This window comes from Phalacrocorax carbo, chromosome 25, assembly GCF_963921805.1.
Source record: "Phalacrocorax carbo chromosome 25, bPhaCar2.1, whole genome shotgun sequence".
NCBI lineage: Eukaryota > Metazoa > Chordata > Aves > Suliformes > Phalacrocoracidae > Phalacrocorax > Phalacrocorax carbo.
The window spans coordinates 699,272-716,228 of record NC_087537.1 but is presented as its reverse complement, the minus strand read 5'-3'; the positions used below and the strand labels follow the sequence as shown (position 1 = coordinate 716,228).

The window sequence follows — 16,957 nt, the reverse complement described above, 5'->3', positions numbered from 1 at the left end:
GTGCAGGGAAGGCGGGGCCGGTAGGTGCGGGGCGGCGGGACCGGCAGCCCCCCTCCGGGACCTTCTGCCCGCCCGCGGTAGGACACCGGGGCCCCCCGGCTCGCAGTGGCGGGGCCGGGATCCCCGCGGGCGGCGGACTCTGACCCGGTCCCGGCGCTCCTGCGTCACCCTGACGTCGGGGCGGTTACGGAGGCGCCGGGCATTGGCCGGGCGCGGGGCGGTGGCGGCGCGGGCGCCCCCTGGCGGCGCGGGGCGGTGGCGGCGCGGGCGCCCCCTGGCGGCGCGGGGCGGTGGCGGCGCGGGCGCCCCCTGGCGGCGCGGGGCGCCCCCCCCGCGTTTCGCGTCGTCCCCCGCGGCGGTCACATGACCGGGGCGGGCGGAAGATGGCGGAGCCGCCCGGCGCCGCCGCCGAGGACTCGTGGGGGAAGGTGGGTCCCTTCGCCGGGGCCGGGAGCGGGGTCGGGCCGGATGGGCGCCGCTCAGGGCGCTCCGGGCCCGGGGCTGCGGGCGGGGGCGCCGGGCCGGGGCGGCAGCGGCGGGGCCGAGGGCGAGCGGGGCGGGCGCCGGGTGGAGGGTGAAGGGTCGGGGAGAGCCCGAGGGGCAGAGGCCAAAGGCGACTGAGCGCGCGGGGCCCGCAGCTGGCGGGGCGGGGGGTGCTCTTTGGGCGGCCCGAGCTCCCGGGTACCGGGGGGGGGCTCCGGGGGGGCCCGGGCCGGGGCGCGGGGGCCGCCGTTCGCTGCCTCCGCCCAGCTGACGTCTCTCCTCCCGCCCGCCGCCGCTCCGCCGGCCCCGCGCAAGGTGGACGCAGCCTACAGCGACAATGGCCTGGACTCGGGTAGGTGCCCGGCAGCCCCCGGCCCCGGGACGCCCCCGCGCAGCCGCGGCAGCCGCTTGCCGTGAGCCTGACGGTGACGGGGGGCTGCCTGGCGACCCTCCCCTCCCCTCCCCTCCCCTCCTCACCCCCTCAGCGCCTGGTCGCAGGCCCTGGGTTTGTCACTTACCCCGTGACACCTCTTCTTCCAGCGCTCTTTATGGAGAACGCCAGGAAGGGGAGCATAGTGTCACGAGCCAACAGCATCGGCTCCACCAGCGCCTCCTCTGTCCCCAACACAGGTAGACCCGTGGGGTTTGTTCTCTGTGGGTCCTTCTGCTCACTGGGGTGCCCGGCACGTAGCAGGGCTTCCAGCTCTCGCCCTGCGCTGCGGCTGCCTCTCTTCCCGGCTGGGCAGGGTTCCCACCCCTGGGTGGGGGGACGGTGGCGGGGAACAGCGTCGGGCTGTCGCGGTTTCCAGCAGCGTTTGGAGCAGGGAATCGGTCAGGTTGTGGCAGCTTCCCAAGGGAGCTGCAGGCGTCTTCCTCCTGCCCAGCTCCACGGGAAAGGGAGAGGGTTGGCAGGGCCTCTCAGAGTGTCTGCCGGAGCTGATTGCTGTCCCGGGGGCACGGGGCTGTCCTGGGCCTGGCCGTGGTGGCCTGCAGGGCAGCAGGACTGGGGGGAGCCCAGCTGGCACCTCAACCTGTCATCCCCTCCGTGTGCCTCTGCGCCCCATGCTTTGGAGCTCACCAGTCGGGCTTCTTCACACTCACGCGAGTTCTCTCCGCGCAGATGATGAGGACAGCGATTATCACCAGGAGGCCTACAAGGAGTCGTACAAGGACCGGCGCAGGCGGGCGCACACCCAGGCGGAGCAGAAGAGGCGATACGCCATCAAGGTAACCGAGAGGCTGCCTGTGCTGTCAGAGCGCAGCGACCCGCTGGTTCCCAGGGCCCTGCGGCACCCGACACCCTGCTGTTTTCAGCACCTTCCCCTTTATTTTGCTGCTCAATCTATCCTCTCCAGAAGCAAGTGAGCTGGCAGCCACCTTGGCTCTGGCTGGTTGCGTGGTGGGAGTTGGGATTTGACATTGTTTGAAACAACCAGCCTCACACCACTGAATTCCAAATACACGCATTGCGGCTCTGCTTCCCCACAGAAAGGCTACGATGACTTGCAGGCCATCGTCCCCACCTGTGAGCAGCAGGATTTCTCCATAGGCTTCCAGAAGCCGAGCAAGGCCATCGTTCTCCAGAAAAGTGAGTCCTGAGGGTGGGGAGAGGGAAAGGCATGCTATCACACCTTGCTAGAGCCATGCAGCATGGAGGTTCAGCACTTTGGGACCTTCTGGTGTGATGATGCTCTGGGGGAGCCCAGGTGCTGGCCACCTCCAGCCACCCACCTCCCCAAGGAGAACCAGGGCAGCTGGGAGCTGATGCTGCCCAGGCTCCGGCACCTTCTGTGTGCTCTCAAATCCTCACTCTGTATTTTCATGCTCAGCCATTGACTACATCCAGTTCCTGCACAAGGAAAAGAAGAAGCAAGAGGAGGAAGTTTCTACCCTCAGGAAAGACGTGATGGCTTTGAAGATCATGAAAGTGTAAGGGAAGAGCTGTGGGTTGCTGCCCGCTTGTCTCTGCTGTTTTCCCCCCCTGTCCTTTCAAGGCTCTGTGGGTGCACTCTGCTTTGCAGACAGCCTGGTACCTGGAGTACCAAGTCTGTCCCTGCCTGCTGTCATCATTTCTCCTCCTGCGGCTCGTTAGTGTGGGTCTGTCTTGAGTCAGTTGGTGGAGTTTAGTATGAAGGTGGATCTGGGTCAGAACTTGAATCTGCTCCCAGAGTCAGGAGAGGCTGCAGCTTCCCAGTGTTTGTTTACTTGCAGGATCTTCCGCAATCTCTTGTCCTCCCCATCCCTGCAGCCGCTCTCAATGGCCAGTGACAGGCAGCGAGCTCTGTCCCCGCAGCTGGGCGGAAGCTGGGGGTGGGAGGCCTCACTCTGCTGCTGAACGTGTTTCAGGAACTACGAGCAGATTGTGAAAGCTCATCAGGACAACCCGAATGAGGGGAAGGACCAGGTCTCTGATGAGGTGAAGTTCAATGTTTTCCAAGGCATTATGGATTCCCTGTTCCAGTCCTTTAACGCCTCCGTCTCAGTAACGAGTTTTCAGGAGCTCTCTGCTTGTGTCTTCAGCTGGATTGAGGAGCACTGCAAGCCCCAGGTAAGCGGGAGCTGCTGCGATGGCAGAGGGAAATGGGGCAGAGGCCATTGCACACACCTGCGCCCAGCTGGAGCGCAGGGCTGGGTTCGCTCTCCCCTCCTCTGGGGCTTCCAACAGGGCAGCACGTGACCGGTGCTGGGCAGGGGCATAGTGGGGATGGGAGACAGTGCCTGAGCTCCGGCCTCTTCCCCTCCAGCTGCTGGACTGGGTGAAATAGGGTTCAGAAGGGAAGTCCTGCTTGGTCCCCGTTGCTCCCTCAGGACACCTAAAGGTTTTCTGGGAATTAAGAAGCCTCTGAGGGGGGCAGGCACTCAGGTGGGGCCGGGTCCCTGCCTTGCTGCAGCTGCCTGAGGTCCTGCAGCCCAGGAGCAGAGGCAGGAGCGTTTCCCATACAGGTGCGGTGGTGTTTGGCACCACGTGTGCCAGCTCCAGCGCCGTGACCGGAGGAGCTGCCTGTGGCATGTGGCCTAGGCTCTTGCGGGAGCAGCTCACGAGGGATGGGCTGTTCTGCCACTGGAACAACTGACTGTGTCTCCTCTCTGCCCCAGACGCTGCGGGACATTGTGATCGGGGTCCTGCACCAACTGAAGAGTCAGCTCTACTGAGGCTTCCCCGTGCAGTGCCAGCGGCTCCGGGGCTGCTGCTGCCTCTGCGCCCGTGGGGACAGGGCATCTCCTGCCTGGGGGACTGGGCTGTCTCCCTTGGGGCTGTTCTTAAAGCTTCTCTGAATTATTTATTGTATTAACTACGAAACCAAAACGAGGCTGTGCAGCCACCTCTGCTCCACAGGTACTGTCACAGTCAATGTTACCAAATATTTGTAGGGACTTAGCAAAGGTGGGGGGGGAAAAGCGTGTGTTGAGTAGAGGTCATTTAAGGTGCCAGAGAGTCCTTAGCTTAGGCAGGCACGGCGGGTTTGCCTGTGCCACTGACTCTCTGCTGTGGAGCAGATCTGCTCCGTAACCTCAGGCCGCTGATACAACCCCTTCTGACCCCAGGGGAGGGGGAATGAAACAAGAACGCATGCCAAGAGCTGTTGGTTTCTAGTAAAACAGACTAGAAATAGGCTTATCCTGTAAATGTGGGCTTTCTCATACCTCCCTCTGAAGCAGCTCTTACAGGGCGGGCTTCTCAAGTTGTGTAGATGCTTTGGGGAAGCCTGGCAGAGCTGGCTGAGGGATGGGCCCATCGCTGCCAGGGAGATGTTTACGCGGCGCAGCCACAATCTCCTCGGTGCAGAGCTGGCGGCATCCGCTGGGGACATGCTAAAACCTGACCTCTTCCACTGTAGCCATAGTTCCCCTGACAGGGAGACAGGTGCGAGCTTTCTGGCAGGCTCTTCTTGCTTGCACGGGTGAGCGCTCAGCTGTGCCTGGCTTCATCTGGCTGCGCGTTTTAATGTGGCCGTGCTGAACAGGAAGGTAGTTCGGTAGTTGTAGCACAGTGCTGCCACGGGCCCTCGCCGCACCGCCTTAGCCCTTCCCTATAGATCCATACATACACATAAGCAGCCTTGATTTGCTTTGCTTTTTGTTTTTATAAATCACTGAAATCACCCTGACGTAGTATCAGTGTCAGCTTTGCAGACAGATGCTCTCTGGGACACTTCTTAGCCTGTCATGTCCTGTTGCTGTCAGCAGTTGGTCGTGGCTTTGGCCAGCGCTTTGCAGCGTGGTGTAGCCACTGCCCAAGCGATGGGTATTCACCGCCCAGAGCGATTGTACCGGTGCTCCTCCAGCGCGGTGACACCGGCAGCAGGAGTTCTCTGTACTCATGTTCACGCTCCCGCCCCACGGGTAGCGGGTATTTATTTTTACACTGTTTTTCCACTGGTGATGAGGTAGCACTCAGCTCCAGATTATGTAGTTTGAACGCTGCAGCATGAGAATGTTTAAGCTTCTACCCTCCCCATGCCCCAAGAACCCATTCTGGGGTGGCGGTGGGGTGTGATTTTTATACAGAATTATTCTTCAAACCCTGCCTTCGGGTGCCCTTTTCAATGCAATGGGAGCCCTGGGGTGAACCACATCACCAATAAAACACGCACAGGGTCAGCTGTGTCTTGCCTGGAAAATGTTGCTTTGTGATGAAGAAGACCCTCTCTCGTGGGTGAGCAGGTTACGGTTAGGGCTCTGCGGCTGAACAAGGGGCACAGACTGACCCCCTGGAGCTGCTCTACCAGAAGCTGCCTCTTGCCTTGGGAGGAGGACATGGAGTTTTACAGACCTCACATGTGAAAGCAACGTATTTTTCTATTGTGAAAAGTAATTAAATAAATTTTGCTGAATGTTCTAATGATTTTTCTGCATTTATTTCTGTTGTGGAGTTTCTGGTGCCTTCCCCTAGAGCTGACCAGAGACAGGCAGGCACTTTCTGGGAGCCCAGCCCAGCTGTTGTGACTCAAGTTACCCTCTCCTGGCTCTTGCCTTCCCCACCCCTCAGGGCTGCTGAGACCTTGAGCCCAAAGCCTGCCCTGACACCCTCTGAACAGAGAAAAAAGCCACAGCAAAGCACTGCTGAAAGAAAAGCATGGGGTTTAATGGACCATATTCTCCGTATCCATCACTCGTACTGGGGGCAGTGGCTGAAACACACATAGAGCATTGCAGCCACAAGGCACTCGCTTCCTCTTCTTACTGGAAAACCAGGGACTCTACAACAGAGTACTTACACCTTCCCCTACACAGTCCCATGAGGATGCCTGCCCGTGGCCCCAAAGGGCAGGAAGAAATAACATTCCCTCTGCAAGTGAGACTGAGAGGGCTCAGTGCCAAGTCACTCCCTCCAGCCACCCTTCCAGCTGCAAAGCATTTTAGAACAAACGCATAGAAATATACAGGACCAGCCCAAGCCCTGCAAAAAGAGGAGAATGAAAAAAAAACCCAAATAACCCAACAGCTGAGTTTCAGGATTAGCTCCTTCCCCTCCCCGGGGCACAGACTCCCTCAGCGCCTCACACAGCTGCCGGCAGCGTGATGTTATGGTCCTCATCTGTCTCTATCCCAACCTCCTCCTGTACAACACAGAGTGTCAGAGCAGAGTGGTGGCTGCGGCCCAGCAGCACAGGCAGAGCCACTGCCACCACCCAGGGGCATGGGGATGAGCCTAGGCTGGGAGCACTTACAAAGAATTGCTTCTTGCTTTTGGGGTACCCCTCCAGAATGGCCTCCAGCAGCTCGGTCGCCTGGTGAGAAGGGGCACCGTGAGGGCTGCAGGGTGGCCGTGCTCAGCTGCCAGCACCACGCAGCCCCACTACAGTGCTCACGGACTGTCCCCTGCAGCGGTGTCACAAGCTCAGGTGACAGCATGGGAGCAGCCACCTCCAAGGCACGGAGAGTCTGCTTTGTCTCCCGAGGACATGCAGAGCTCTGCAGTGACACAGCTTTTTCCCAGGGGATCACTTTGGTACCCACTTACTGCCCCAAACCCACACAGCCGCTGCTCCACAGCTACAGCTTTCGCCTGAGTCTCCTCACTCAGCAGCGGGAAGGCACTTGGCCTGAACAGGTGCCGCTGCCTGAGCTGCTCAACAGACCCCACATCCCCCTCAGGGTGCCAACGTCACCCATTGTCTTCCCAGGACTGTCACCACCCCCTCCGCAGCGCTGCGCACCCACCCCGCTCAATGGCACGACTGTTACCATTCTCTTCCTCCTCCGCCACTCCTTGCAGTACAGCTTCTGCTCGCTACAGACCTGCAAACAGCGAGACAAAACGAGAACCAGCCATGCAGCAGCTGCTTGAGACAGAAGCGCCTGGTGCAACAAGGATACACCAGCAGCCCCAGCTATGGACAGGGGGTTATTTAAAAGCACAAGTGGCTCACAAAGCCCCTGCGGGTTGTGAAACTGATCACCTGAGACAGCGAAACGATGAATTAACCAAGTGGTAGGTGACTGCCCAAAGCAAAGGTTTACAGGGAAGAGGCAGCTCAGGCTTTTCCTAAAGACACCCTGAGTATCATCACCACTGCACACAGAGCTGAGGCTCGCAAACAGGCTCCGTGGAGCAGTCCAGGTCCCACACAAGCCCCTGCCTCTGTCGTACCGGTGTCAGTTGGATTGGGGACCAGGTAACCCGGCTAAGGGTTTGGTACAATTGGCCCAGCCCTGGCCCGGGCTCTGCTGCTGGTGCTTGGCTCAGCCCTGGCAGCTCTTTACCTTCTCTTTCTCTTCTGGGGTCACATGGTTGGTGGCAGACTTAATCCTCTCCAGTTTGTCTGTGTAACTTGCACAGTCCTTCCTCAACTCCTCAACCTCTCTGGCCATCTCAGGGGTTGTCATGGAGCTGTTCAGGTCCTTCAGCTCTGGGAGGGAGGCACCGATCACCAGCAAGGCCAACAGCCTGGCAGCCAGGGCACAGCTGCCCATGCCTACGGGCCCCCCAGCTGCTCCTGGTGCAGCAGGGGGCTGGCCGGGCAGGCAGGGAACACTCACCTGCCTCCATCTGCCGGCAGCTCTGCTGCAGCGCCTGCACTTTGGTGGAAAGCGTGGCGATCTCCCCATCCAGGCCGCGGAGCTCCGCATCGCTGGCGGCTGGGAGCTGCTCCTGCGGCGAGGCGGTGGGTCAGCGCAGGGGCGGGGCAGCGGGGACGGTGCCCGCGGCCGGGGCTCACCTGGTCGGCGAAGTAGATCTTCTGCTTCCCGTAGGCCTTCTCACGGACACGGCCCTGCTGCGCCAGCTGCTCCAGCGCCTTCACCACGGCCTGCGGGACACGCGCCGTCAGCCGGGCCCCGCGCCCCGGCGCGCCCCGCGCCCCCCGCCCGGCCCCGCTCACCGCCTTGCCCAGCCCGTGCTCCCGCTGCAGGTTCCCGAAGGCGTCCTGGGCGCTGTACGGCCGGTTCTGCTCCCGCAGATACCGCAGCAGGACGGCGGCGGCGCCTCCTGCGGGACAGCGCACCGATCACCGCGCCCGCCGGGGCCGCCCCGGGAGGGCGGGGACCGGCGGGGTCCGCCCTGCGCTCACTCACCGCCCGCCGCGGGGCCCTCACGGCCTTTGCTCATCCTCCGCTCTCCGCTCCCGGCCGGCGGCAGCGACGCACTTCCGGCGCGCCTCTCCGCTCTCCACCAATCGGGGAGAAAGGAAGACCGTCGCACTCCGATTGGCGGCGGAGTCGACGCCACGCCCCAAGGAGGTTGGGCTGGGCTCGGCCCTGCGGCGGCAGCAGCGCCCCCCCGCGGGCCGGAGGACCCGCCCACTCCGCCCCGAGCGCGGCGCCCCCCGGCGCGGCCAAGCCCGGCCCCGCGGTGCGAAGCGGCGGCTGGAGAGCGCCGGGCCTGGGGGCGGGGGGAAGGAACCGGCCCTAAAGCGGCAGGGCGCTGGCCACAGGCCCCTCCCCGCCCGGCTGCCGCGGGCACCGCAGGGCAGGGCGGCGGGGCCATGCCCGGCCAGCGCAGAGGCTCACCCGCTACCCCATAACCTGTAACGGCCCCCCCACCCCACCCGGGGCTGAGGACAGCCACCCCCGCCCGAGCACAGCCCCGGCGCAGCACGAGCAGCCAAAGCTTTCAGGCAAGCAGATTTAGACAAAAAGAAGCAGATCAAGGGGTTTCCCTGAAGAGGTACGTTCTTTGCTGCACAAAATGATCAGAATCAGGTTCTATGGCTTAGAAAAAGCAATGGAAAGGCTCAGTGGGGTGGAGGGACGGGGCCATCCAGGTTCAGGACGTCACTCCCCTGTAGGCTGCTGGTTTGTTTACAGGACCGCAACGGGCACAAGCTCTTCGGTCACTGGTGGCTTGGGCTGGTGTCCCCTGTTCGGTTCCTACTGGTGGGATCTCGCCTGCACCAGGCTGGGAAGCAGCAGGCTGTCCCCAGGGCAAGAACAAAACTGGCTGGGCAGAGCTGCTCCACCTCTTCCCTCCTCCAGAAACCCCCTCCCTGAGCAGTTCCCCAAGAGGCAGCGTCGGGGGAGGCGCAGCATTGCCGCTGTCCACGCAAACGTGCGCTGAGGAGCACCGGGGGGGGGGTTTAGCCAAGTGTTAGTCTGTTATTTTAGGAAAGCAACACAAGAGCAGCTGCCACACGTAGATGTTCTTTGCAGGACTCTAGTCATCACAGTAGATGTCTTATTGCCATTACGTCTCTTACAAAATAGCATCACTAGAAAGCTGGAACCGGTGATGAGTGGTCATCGCAAGTACAAACATCGTGGCTGTAAGCCATCGTGTCCACAACAGGAGCAAGGGGTTTGTTTCAACCCGGAGCTGGATATTGCTGGGAAAGAAGACTTGGATTCTGTGCACATTTTAGGAGCAGGGAATGGTTGTCTTAAAGACAGAATAGGATCAAGTCCCAGACGCTAAGTCTGAGGGGAAAAACAGTCCTGTTCACCTGGTTATGCATCAGCCCCGGAAGGTCAGCTTCAAGATTGTCCTTGGCGATGCTAAGTCAGTCTCTAGAGCTGCAGACACCAGATTTATTGTCTTAGGTGAGGAAGTTTGGAGCAAGCAGCATCCTGGCAGACAGTGCAGGGCAACGCATGGGTGATTGTGGAGCTATCACATCAACGTCTTTTCCCTATGAATTACCAGTGTAGTTGATTTTAAAATCCAAGCGAGGCTACAGAGTCACAAGTCACAGTGGTGTTCCTAGCCAGGACTGGCTGTCATGTCACTCATACTCACACAGGAGACGATCTAGATAACTGTGCAAGGCTTTTCCTTCCAGGATTCCCCTCCACGATGCACAACAGAAAACCAGAGGGAAGTGCTGGGATTGCTTACTGGCCCCGTGAGCCAGCAGGATCCAGCTGGTTCAGCTCGGACTGATCCAGCAGTTCAAAGTCATCCCCTTCCGCATCAGTGTCCAAGTCTGAGCTGGCCGTTCTAAGATAAGTCTTTGCGCCTCTCTGGGGATTGTCGCTGCGTGAGGGGCCTGGCTGAGGGGCTCCAGACAGTGCAAGCTGTATCATCCCCCTGGTGACAAATCCCGCTATGTTGTTAGGAAGATTCTGTACAGATGGCAGTGTGCCAGATTCTTCCAGGTCGTATGGGAGATGCAGATCTTCTGTTACTTGTGAGCGGTAAGCCAGACTCGGGATCCCAATGCTGGTGTCATCTTCGTCATCTATGCCAGTTGCTTCTGGGTTTATGGAAGGGAAGTCAGGGAGATCCCTGGCAAAAGATTCTTCTGGGTCACTGTGACCATCCAGGTCTACAGGAGGAGAAAGCGCTTTAAATGCACAGTCCACACCAAACACCCTGCCAGCAAGGGCAGCACAGCACACAAAAGGCCATTACCTCCCCAAGACAGACCGTCTCTTGTCATCTCACAGACCAAACGCTCTTTAATCTCCCCCTCACACAGGTATTGGGGAGGTGGGATGCCTGCTGACCTCCTGGTTCACTCGCAAGGAATGCAGATGCTGAACCAGACACCTCCTGCCAGAGGAAAACACCCCCACACCCAGACTTTGCAGTGCAGCCTGTACCCCTACAGCCAGAGACTGGCAGAGCTGGATCTGCCTTTGAAGAGCAGCTGTCATTGCTCTACTAAAGCACCACAGCAATTAAGAAGGAAGCTCATCAGTTCTGTAAAAACAGGTAGTTGCATCTCATCTTAGCCAGCAAGACAGACATCAAACAGCTACGCCTCAAGGACAGAAAGCATCGAATGCATCCTCCCTCCTACCCATCACACCTGCACGGCATTCCACACCTTCCAGAAACTGCCCGCTTCCTCTCACCTTCCGATCCCTCTGTCAGGGGAGTCTGGCCCCTCGAAAGGTTAAACATCCCGTTCTCAGTGTAGGAAACCTCAGCGTCTGAATGCTCCGAGTCAGAGATGGTTAGTTCCTTGGCGACCACCGAGTCATCCAGCTTTGAAATAGGAGATAAAATCGAAAACATCAATACTCGAAAGCTTATTCCTGAACCTCAAGATGAAACACATGATCCAGTGGCCACCAGTTAAACCCAGTCCTCATGGGAGGCTGGTATCTGAGGCTCATTTCACACTTTGCTGCCTGGCCTAGGAGACTGTAGCTGGTACAAGCAGCACTGGACATACTTGAGTGAGACACAACAGGAAAAACCTCTTTAAAAGGAGAACATCCTGATTTTTCAGTGTGCTGGGTACAGGGCTGTGCACTGCGTGTCCACACAGTGCCACGCGTTTGTTCTATTCAGCTGAGCTCTTCTATTTCAGAGATGCTTTGTTACCTTTGGACAGAATGCGGCAAGCTCCTCTTCGCTGTCGCTCCCATCATCCACAGCCTCCTGATTAAGGGATCGGCAACGCACTGCCAGAAACCAGAGTCAAAGCTTATTATTGCTGCTAGGACAGGGTTCTGTATGGAACCAGCCTACTGCTGAGCAGGAAAACCCTAAACTGGCAAGTTTGGACATAACATCACACAGCATGCATTGTTCCACTGCAGAGCAACATGATCATTTCTGACTTGGGCTGCTGCAGGACTTTTGCTGAGATGAACATGTTTAGCAGCTACCTGGCACCGAGTCCTTCCTTTTTTAAGTGCAACTGCAATATGGAACACACAGTTCTGGCAGCTGAGAAACGGAGCGGTTTAGCACCGTGAAGAGCTTACACCAACTGCTAACTGGGAGACGCCTGCGGAGGCGGAGCTGCCTCGCTTCCCTCCCAAAGCGGTGGCAAGCACTCGCCAAGGGCGCTGGAGCGACTGCCATGCCATACATGCAGCCCGATCCCACCCGAGACCAGGGGCTCGATTCACAGGCTGCTTCAGGCACCAAGGGTCAGACACATAGTACAGAAACTTACGTTGCTTCTCCCGCTGCTTTGATATCATGTAGCCTCGAACGCTGAAATCCAGCCGCTGCAGAGCTGGCTCCAGCTTCATGTACATGCGCTGCCCCAGTCTGTGGTACACAGCAAGGGGCCACAGCAGGATGAAGAGCACTGAGGTAAGTGGGAATGCTGATTAGAAGTTTGTTCAGGATGCTACTCGGCAAGCATCTTGCCCATTTTGCGATGCAGTAGAACACACACAGTACACAAGATCTGAGTACTGAAGGCAATGTTGCGGGAGGCAGTTAGAATTGGTGCAATCAGCTCTGCCAATTTAACAAAATTTAGAGGCCAGCCTGTTAGTGCTCAGATCTATAGTTACTGAGCGCTCAAACATGTTCTCTTCGGACCAGAGACCTTTGAGTCCTGGTCAAGAGCCACCACATTCCAGGCAGAATATATTATTTTAAATTTCAAAGCCATTCACACAAGCTTTCCTTTTGAGTGAAGAGCCCCATCCCTCGGACATTCAGGTCCCACTCAGCTCTACCCCCTTTCACTTGTAAGTCTGTATTGGCACAGAGATCTACTTACACAGCAAGTATGAGAGCACGAGTCCAGGGATATACCGGCCGAGGACAGCCAGGAAAGTAAAGACTCCACACGCTAGAAGGCAAAACTGAAGACATGGGAGACAGTGAGTTTCCAAGGTCAAGCGGTGGATTCACTCAGTTCTTGACTGTCTTGTTCTCTGTAGATTCTAGGTCAAGTAGTAATTCTAACAACAGTGAAGCCTTCCTAGCATTCATCTACCCGCTTTAGGACTAGCACAGACCCAGCAGGTGTCTGGCTTCAGAGTGACAGGCAGCACACCAAGGCCTCAGAATATGGGGAGCTTCCTAAAAGCAGGTACACTAAAAGCAAGGAAAAGGCTAAAGAAGACAGAACTCTTTGAGGTGAAAAGGAAAAGGATGGTTCCACCATGTTATAGGTTCCTCTTTGCATAAGCCTCAAAAAGATTAAGAAAATGAAAAGGAAAGAAAAAAAACCCGTGACACACTTTCCCAAGCTGTTAAAATCCAATGAGGGCAACGAGTTTGACAGACACTTTAAAAAACTAGAAACCTCCAGAAGGAGCAGCTACGTTTTCACTTCACTAGTGCAATCAACATGCCGACACTCGTTTTCTCCTCCCTCCTCCACAACCTGATTATTCTGCCTGTGCTTTCTACTCCTCTCCACCACTTAATAGCCATGTTGTTGTGGGAGACCTCCTGAGGTAACCTCCCATGTCTGAACGCATTCCGCCAGCGCTGGACACCTCCACAAGGGATACTAGTGGTCAGCAGAGGCTCCACACCAAACATTTTATTTGCTGAGGTCTGTACATTACCTTTCCAGGGTTTTGCCTCTTGAAAATGAAGAGATTGCTTAAGAAGTTGGCCCCAGCAACCCATCCTTCAGCCAAATGGTGACAGAGTTCTGGCACTCCAAGCAGCCGAGGGTGAACGTATCCCCAGCTGCAGCAAAGGGAGGAATTTGGGAACAGATATTACTACCTCGACATCAGTGCAAACGTCACTTGTTCCAAACACTTGTCTCAATACTACCTTCTCTTCTGCCCCAGCTGCTGGGCTCTAGAGATGAGGGTCAGCCTGCCTTTCAAAACACCACCTGCCAAAAGCAGCACTTCTACATACTGTTCTAGAAGTGTCACAGTTCTCCTACAATAGCTAAGGAACAGTAATTTCAGTCATTCAGTCTTTGGGCTTAGACTAGTTTCTATACTACTGGAGGGAAGGGGCGGTACAGAAGCAAATCGAGCTAATCCATTTGCTTTTTCTGCATTTATTTGGTCAACTGCAACCCCCAAGAATTCAACACGAGGTTTACAAGCAGCCTTGTATCTTACTTAATACATTCAGCTACTTCGGAGGCATTGTCTTTGGCAAGATCTATTGGTGCTAGTCACAAGAACTTGAAGGTAGGAAAGCAATTCCTTTTGTACCTGGGCCTCTTGCAAAAAAAAAGTCATTTGGCAACAGCTCAAGTGATTTAATCAGGAGCTGAGCATCCAGCGCGGCTCGGCAGCACAGGCAGGCAGAAAGGTGTGCCCAGAGAGAGGAAGGTGTTATTAGTAAGCCAACACCCCAACACTTCTCAACCCATTATTAATGCTGCAGTCAGATCATAACTATGCAGTAACAACTTCTGGGACAAGCCTATTAAACATTCCTTATGGAGTCTCACAAGACTTCATTAGTTGCAAAAAAAAAAGGGGTCCTCCTGCTAGTGAAAGCCTGTACAAAAGGAACTGCTTTTAAGGCAGCACCTCTTAGAGGTGCAGAGGGGAAGTGGCAGGGGAATTTTTACAACACTCAAGCAAGCATTATTGGAGGTCAGTATGAGGCAAAGATTAAGTATTACATAATGGCTTGGGCAAGTCAAAAACTTGTCACAATGGCTTGACAGAGTCCAGGGCTCCATCCTCCTTCCACTAAGTAGCTCCCTTCGCCTCCCTCCTTCCTCACTCAGAGGAGCCAACATCATAAGCACATGCAGGTAATAATTACACAATATCACAGCAAAGTACCAAACAGCAGAGGATTCAATTAGTTTCCTACCTGTCATTGTCTAATTCATCAGGTCTTGCCACTAAAATATTAAGAACAGACACTACATTAGTTGCAAGGAATTTGCCATGAGAATGCTTAGCTCTTGGGATTTAAGTAAAGCTTTAAAGAGCTGCGGAATACCTGGAAAAGGCATTAGCTGTAATTAAGAACCAGAGACGCATCACTCCATAACACATTTTGAACATGTACATGTGACGGCACAAGACTGCAAGAGAGTCTCCCTGTTGCTCCTCAGTATTTGTTAGGCACTGTCTGGAAGGCTGCTCTGGCTAGAGTGACAGGTATTAGCAAAAAATACCACTTTGATCTCCCTCCCTTCCCCTGCACACACCCAGGTGGTGAAGGAAGAACAGCTTGCTTACTGAGAGGCATCAGAGAGTCTTTTGATACTTTCTCACCCAGGCTGGGATTTGCAAAGTGACCCAGGGGCGTACCAGTTATCCTGACAAATGGAAATCAAGGTTATGAGGGAGCTAGACAGACACTTCCTCATCACTTCAGCTACAGAGCCTGAGCCAAGCTGCCACCAGGAACTGAAGAAAGCTTTAATGTCTTCCCAAGAACTACAGAGGGTACACGTTGAAGCAGAAAGCTGGGACTTGTACTTGCTAGTTAGTTAGGAACTACCTCGGAGAGCATGCAAACCATACACACTGCTTCAAAACCAACCTGTACGTGCAAAGCCAGTGAAATCCTGAGCTGCTAAGAATGGTAGTATTCATGAGTATATTAATACAATAAACGACAGATAGAACTGCTTTGTTTACTGAAAGCTTTAGACTAACTTTAGACTAACATGAAGAGCCGTTAAGATGCCTCTCCTTTCAAACAAATCTCTACCCAACAGCAAGGCTGGGACTCATCTTCATCTTAAAACATGAAGCTGGTTTACTACAGATTGAGAAAAACTCCAGATATATTCCACATATGCTTCAATTTCTTGCTCTTGTACTGAATGCTCGGAAAGTGAATCACTGCTTGAAAGCCTGCACTGGTTCACGTAGACCAGATGTTTCAAGATTATGAGACAAATACCAGTGTCACGAGCATGAAAAGCTCTTCTTATGTTTATACAGGTTAGGATTTTCCAAATCCAGGAAGAACATGCCTACAGTGTTCCTGCCTGCTTCTAGACTCAGAACACAAAAACGGCAGGATTTTAACTCTTTAACTCCAGGCAGTGCAGAGCCTATATACTTCTAGAGCTAAAACAGTGCTTGATTTGCTGGTATCAGCTCAAACATTGCAACTTACCTCCAATTTCAGGCCAGATTCTGTTCTTCCACTGATCTAGGCAAACTACTACTATAAGGGTAAATGCAACCAGGAAGAGCAAGCGAAGAGAAGTCAAAGCAAAGAACCTACAGGGAAGAAACAAACAAATCGGTACCAACCAGATCTGTGTGCCACATGCAAAAGGGGTAATGCAAACTAACTCAAAAAGAATCAGTCACTCAGTAAAAGTTACAGCCAGAGGAAAAGGAACAAGTGTTAATCAGTCAGCATCCAGCCTGCCTGAGCTGCCTGGCAGGGAGCTTATCAGGCAGCTGCCATCAGGCTGCTTTAGGGACCCTTATCTGCTCTTGTCAGTTCCAGCAGGACAGCCCTGCTCTACAGCTCACCTGTCAGAGGCGAGCAGAACCTGCTGCCCTTCCTCCACTGTTCACAGACAGTTCGGGGTTTGCTGATTAGTTTTATGCTTTTGGATAACAGGGAAAACATGCCGAGAGGGATGGAGCCGAAGCAGACATCGGCACTTCCAGGCTCCTTCCCATCTGCTGAAATAGGTGACGGCCTCAAGCTCTCGGGCTGGCCGCAAGCAGCGCGGAGGTCCCGGCTGTTCGGCGGAGAGCGGAGGGAGCGTCCCCGGGAAGGACTCGCCCACCGGCTCCTGGGAGATGGGGTACGGGGGAGCCCGGAGCGAGCCCCGCGGCCGCGGAGGGGCCGGCGGGCACGACCCAGATCGTTGGCCCCCTCCGAGCCCCAGCCTGGGCCGCCCGCGCCCACCCGAGACCCGCCGCCGCGGGGGGACGGCCCGCCGGGACAGCGCGGCGGGAAGCGACACCCCCGCAGCCCCGGGCGGCCCGACGGCTCCCGCGCTACCGAGGGGCCGCGGCGGAGCCCACCCGGGGCTGTGCGGCCTCTCCGCCACAGGGCCCGCTCAGCAGCCCGGCCCGCCTCCCGCCGCCCGCCAGCCGCGGCACGGGCCCCGCCGCCGCCGCCCGCTCACCAGAAGAGGCCGTGCGCCGCCGCCCACCACAGAGCGCTGCGGCCCGGCCGCTCCCACACCAGCGCGGCCTGCACGGCGCTCAGCAGCGGCTCGTAGGGCCCCAGGCGGTCCCGCAGCGCCGCGCTCAGCGCCTGCACCCGCCGCTGCCGCTCGCCGGGCCCGCCGGTGGGCGCCGCCGCCATGGCTCCCTCACGGCATCAACATCCGGCTGCCCCGCGCGCCCGCGCGCGCGCGCCCAGCCGCCGCCGACATGGCGGCCCCCGCCGCCGGAAGCGGGGCCGCGCTGGACGCCGCCATATTGGCGCAGGCGCGTTCACCGCCCCCTGCCCGGGGCGCCGCGAGGTGCGGGG

The 16,957-nt window shown here is 56.9% G+C and overlaps 3 protein-coding genes across 5 annotated transcripts; 1 reads left to right on the top strand and 2 right to left on the bottom strand.

Moving 5' to 3' along the window:
- Positions 1-36: 36 nt before the first annotated feature.
- Positions 37-5,326, top strand: MLX (MAX dimerization protein MLX). Of its 3 annotated transcripts, none has more exons than XM_064473047.1 (8): positions 37-77; positions 799-835; positions 1,024-1,113; positions 1,604-1,710; positions 1,972-2,071; positions 2,313-2,412; positions 2,830-3,031; positions 3,580-5,326. In XM_064473047.1, the coding sequence occupies exons 3-8, from the start codon at positions 1,032-1,034 to the stop codon at positions 3,634-3,636; spliced, it is 648 nt and encodes a 215-aa protein (XP_064329117.1). In that variant the 5' UTR covers positions 37-77; positions 799-835; positions 1,024-1,031; the 3' UTR covers positions 3,637-5,326. The 3 variants fall into 3 exon arrangements, with proteins under 3 accessions (XP_064329117.1, XP_064329116.1, XP_064329118.1); XM_064473046.1 differs by lacking the exon at positions 37-77 and adding an exon at positions 334-428; XM_064473048.1 differs by lacking the exons at positions 37-77; positions 799-835 and adding an exon at positions 349-428.
- A 222-nt stretch (positions 5,327-5,548) lies between these two features.
- On the bottom strand, positions 5,549-8,145 carry PSMC3IP (PSMC3 interacting protein). The gene is made up of 8 exons (XM_064473041.1): positions 8,002-8,145; positions 7,809-7,915; positions 7,647-7,736; positions 7,468-7,579; positions 7,192-7,337; positions 6,673-6,726; positions 6,156-6,215; positions 5,549-6,044 (listed from the first exon to the last, which is right to left on the bottom strand). The coding sequence occupies exons 1-8, from the start codon at positions 8,033-8,035 to the stop codon at positions 5,985-5,987; spliced, it is 663 nt and encodes a 220-aa protein (XP_064329111.1). The 5' UTR covers positions 8,036-8,145; the 3' UTR covers positions 5,549-5,984.
- Positions 8,146-8,580: 435 nt separating this feature from the next.
- On the bottom strand, positions 8,581-16,938 carry RETREG3 (reticulophagy regulator family member 3). Its single transcript, XM_064473039.1, has 9 exons — positions 16,608-16,938; positions 15,632-15,738; positions 14,366-14,396; positions 13,135-13,261; positions 12,336-12,420; positions 11,775-11,912; positions 11,195-11,274; positions 10,720-10,852; positions 8,581-10,187 (listed from the first exon to the last, which is right to left on the bottom strand). The coding sequence occupies exons 1-9, from the start codon at positions 16,787-16,789 to the stop codon at positions 9,754-9,756; spliced, it is 1,317 nt and encodes a 438-aa protein (XP_064329109.1). The 5' UTR covers positions 16,790-16,938; the 3' UTR covers positions 8,581-9,753.
- Between the last annotated feature and the right edge of the window lie 19 nt (positions 16,939-16,957).

Excerpts from the sequence above, each read along its gene's own strand:
- MLX (XM_064473046.1), top strand. The coding sequence starts at position 384 with ATGGCGGAGCCGCCCGGCGCCGCCGCCGAGGACTCGTGGGGGAAG. Across the intron at positions 1,114-1,603 it reads CTCCTCTGTCCCCAACACAG|ATGATGAGGACAGCGATTAT; the intron begins GTAGACCCGTGG and ends CTCTCCGCGCAG. Across the intron at positions 2,413-2,829 it reads GCTTTGAAGATCATGAAAGT|GAACTACGAGCAGATTGTGA; the intron begins GTAAGGGAAGAG and ends AACGTGTTTCAG.
- PSMC3IP (XM_064473041.1), bottom strand. The coding sequence starts at position 8,035 with ATGAGCAAAGGCCGTGAGGGCCCCGCGGCGGGCG. Across the intron at positions 7,737-7,808 it reads AGCACGGGCTGGGCAAGGCG|GCCGTGGTGAAGGCGCTGGA; the intron begins GTGAGCGGGGCC and ends CGTGTCCCGCAG. Across the intron at positions 6,727-7,191 it reads CCCCAGAAGAGAAAGAGAAG|GTCTGTAGCGAGCAGAAGCT; the intron begins GTAAAGAGCTGC and ends CGCTGTTTGCAG.
- RETREG3 (XM_064473039.1), bottom strand. The coding sequence starts at position 16,789 with ATGGCGGCGGCGCCCACCGGCGGGCCCGGCGAGCGGCAGCGGCGGGTG. Across the intron at positions 14,397-15,631 it reads AATCTGGCCTGAAATTGGAG|TGGCAAGACCTGATGAATTA; the intron begins GTAAGTTGCAAT and ends TTAATATTTTAG. Across the intron at positions 13,262-14,365 it reads GATGAATTAGACAATGACAG|CTGGGGATACGTTCACCCTC; the intron begins GTAGGAAACTAA and ends CCTTTGCTGCAG.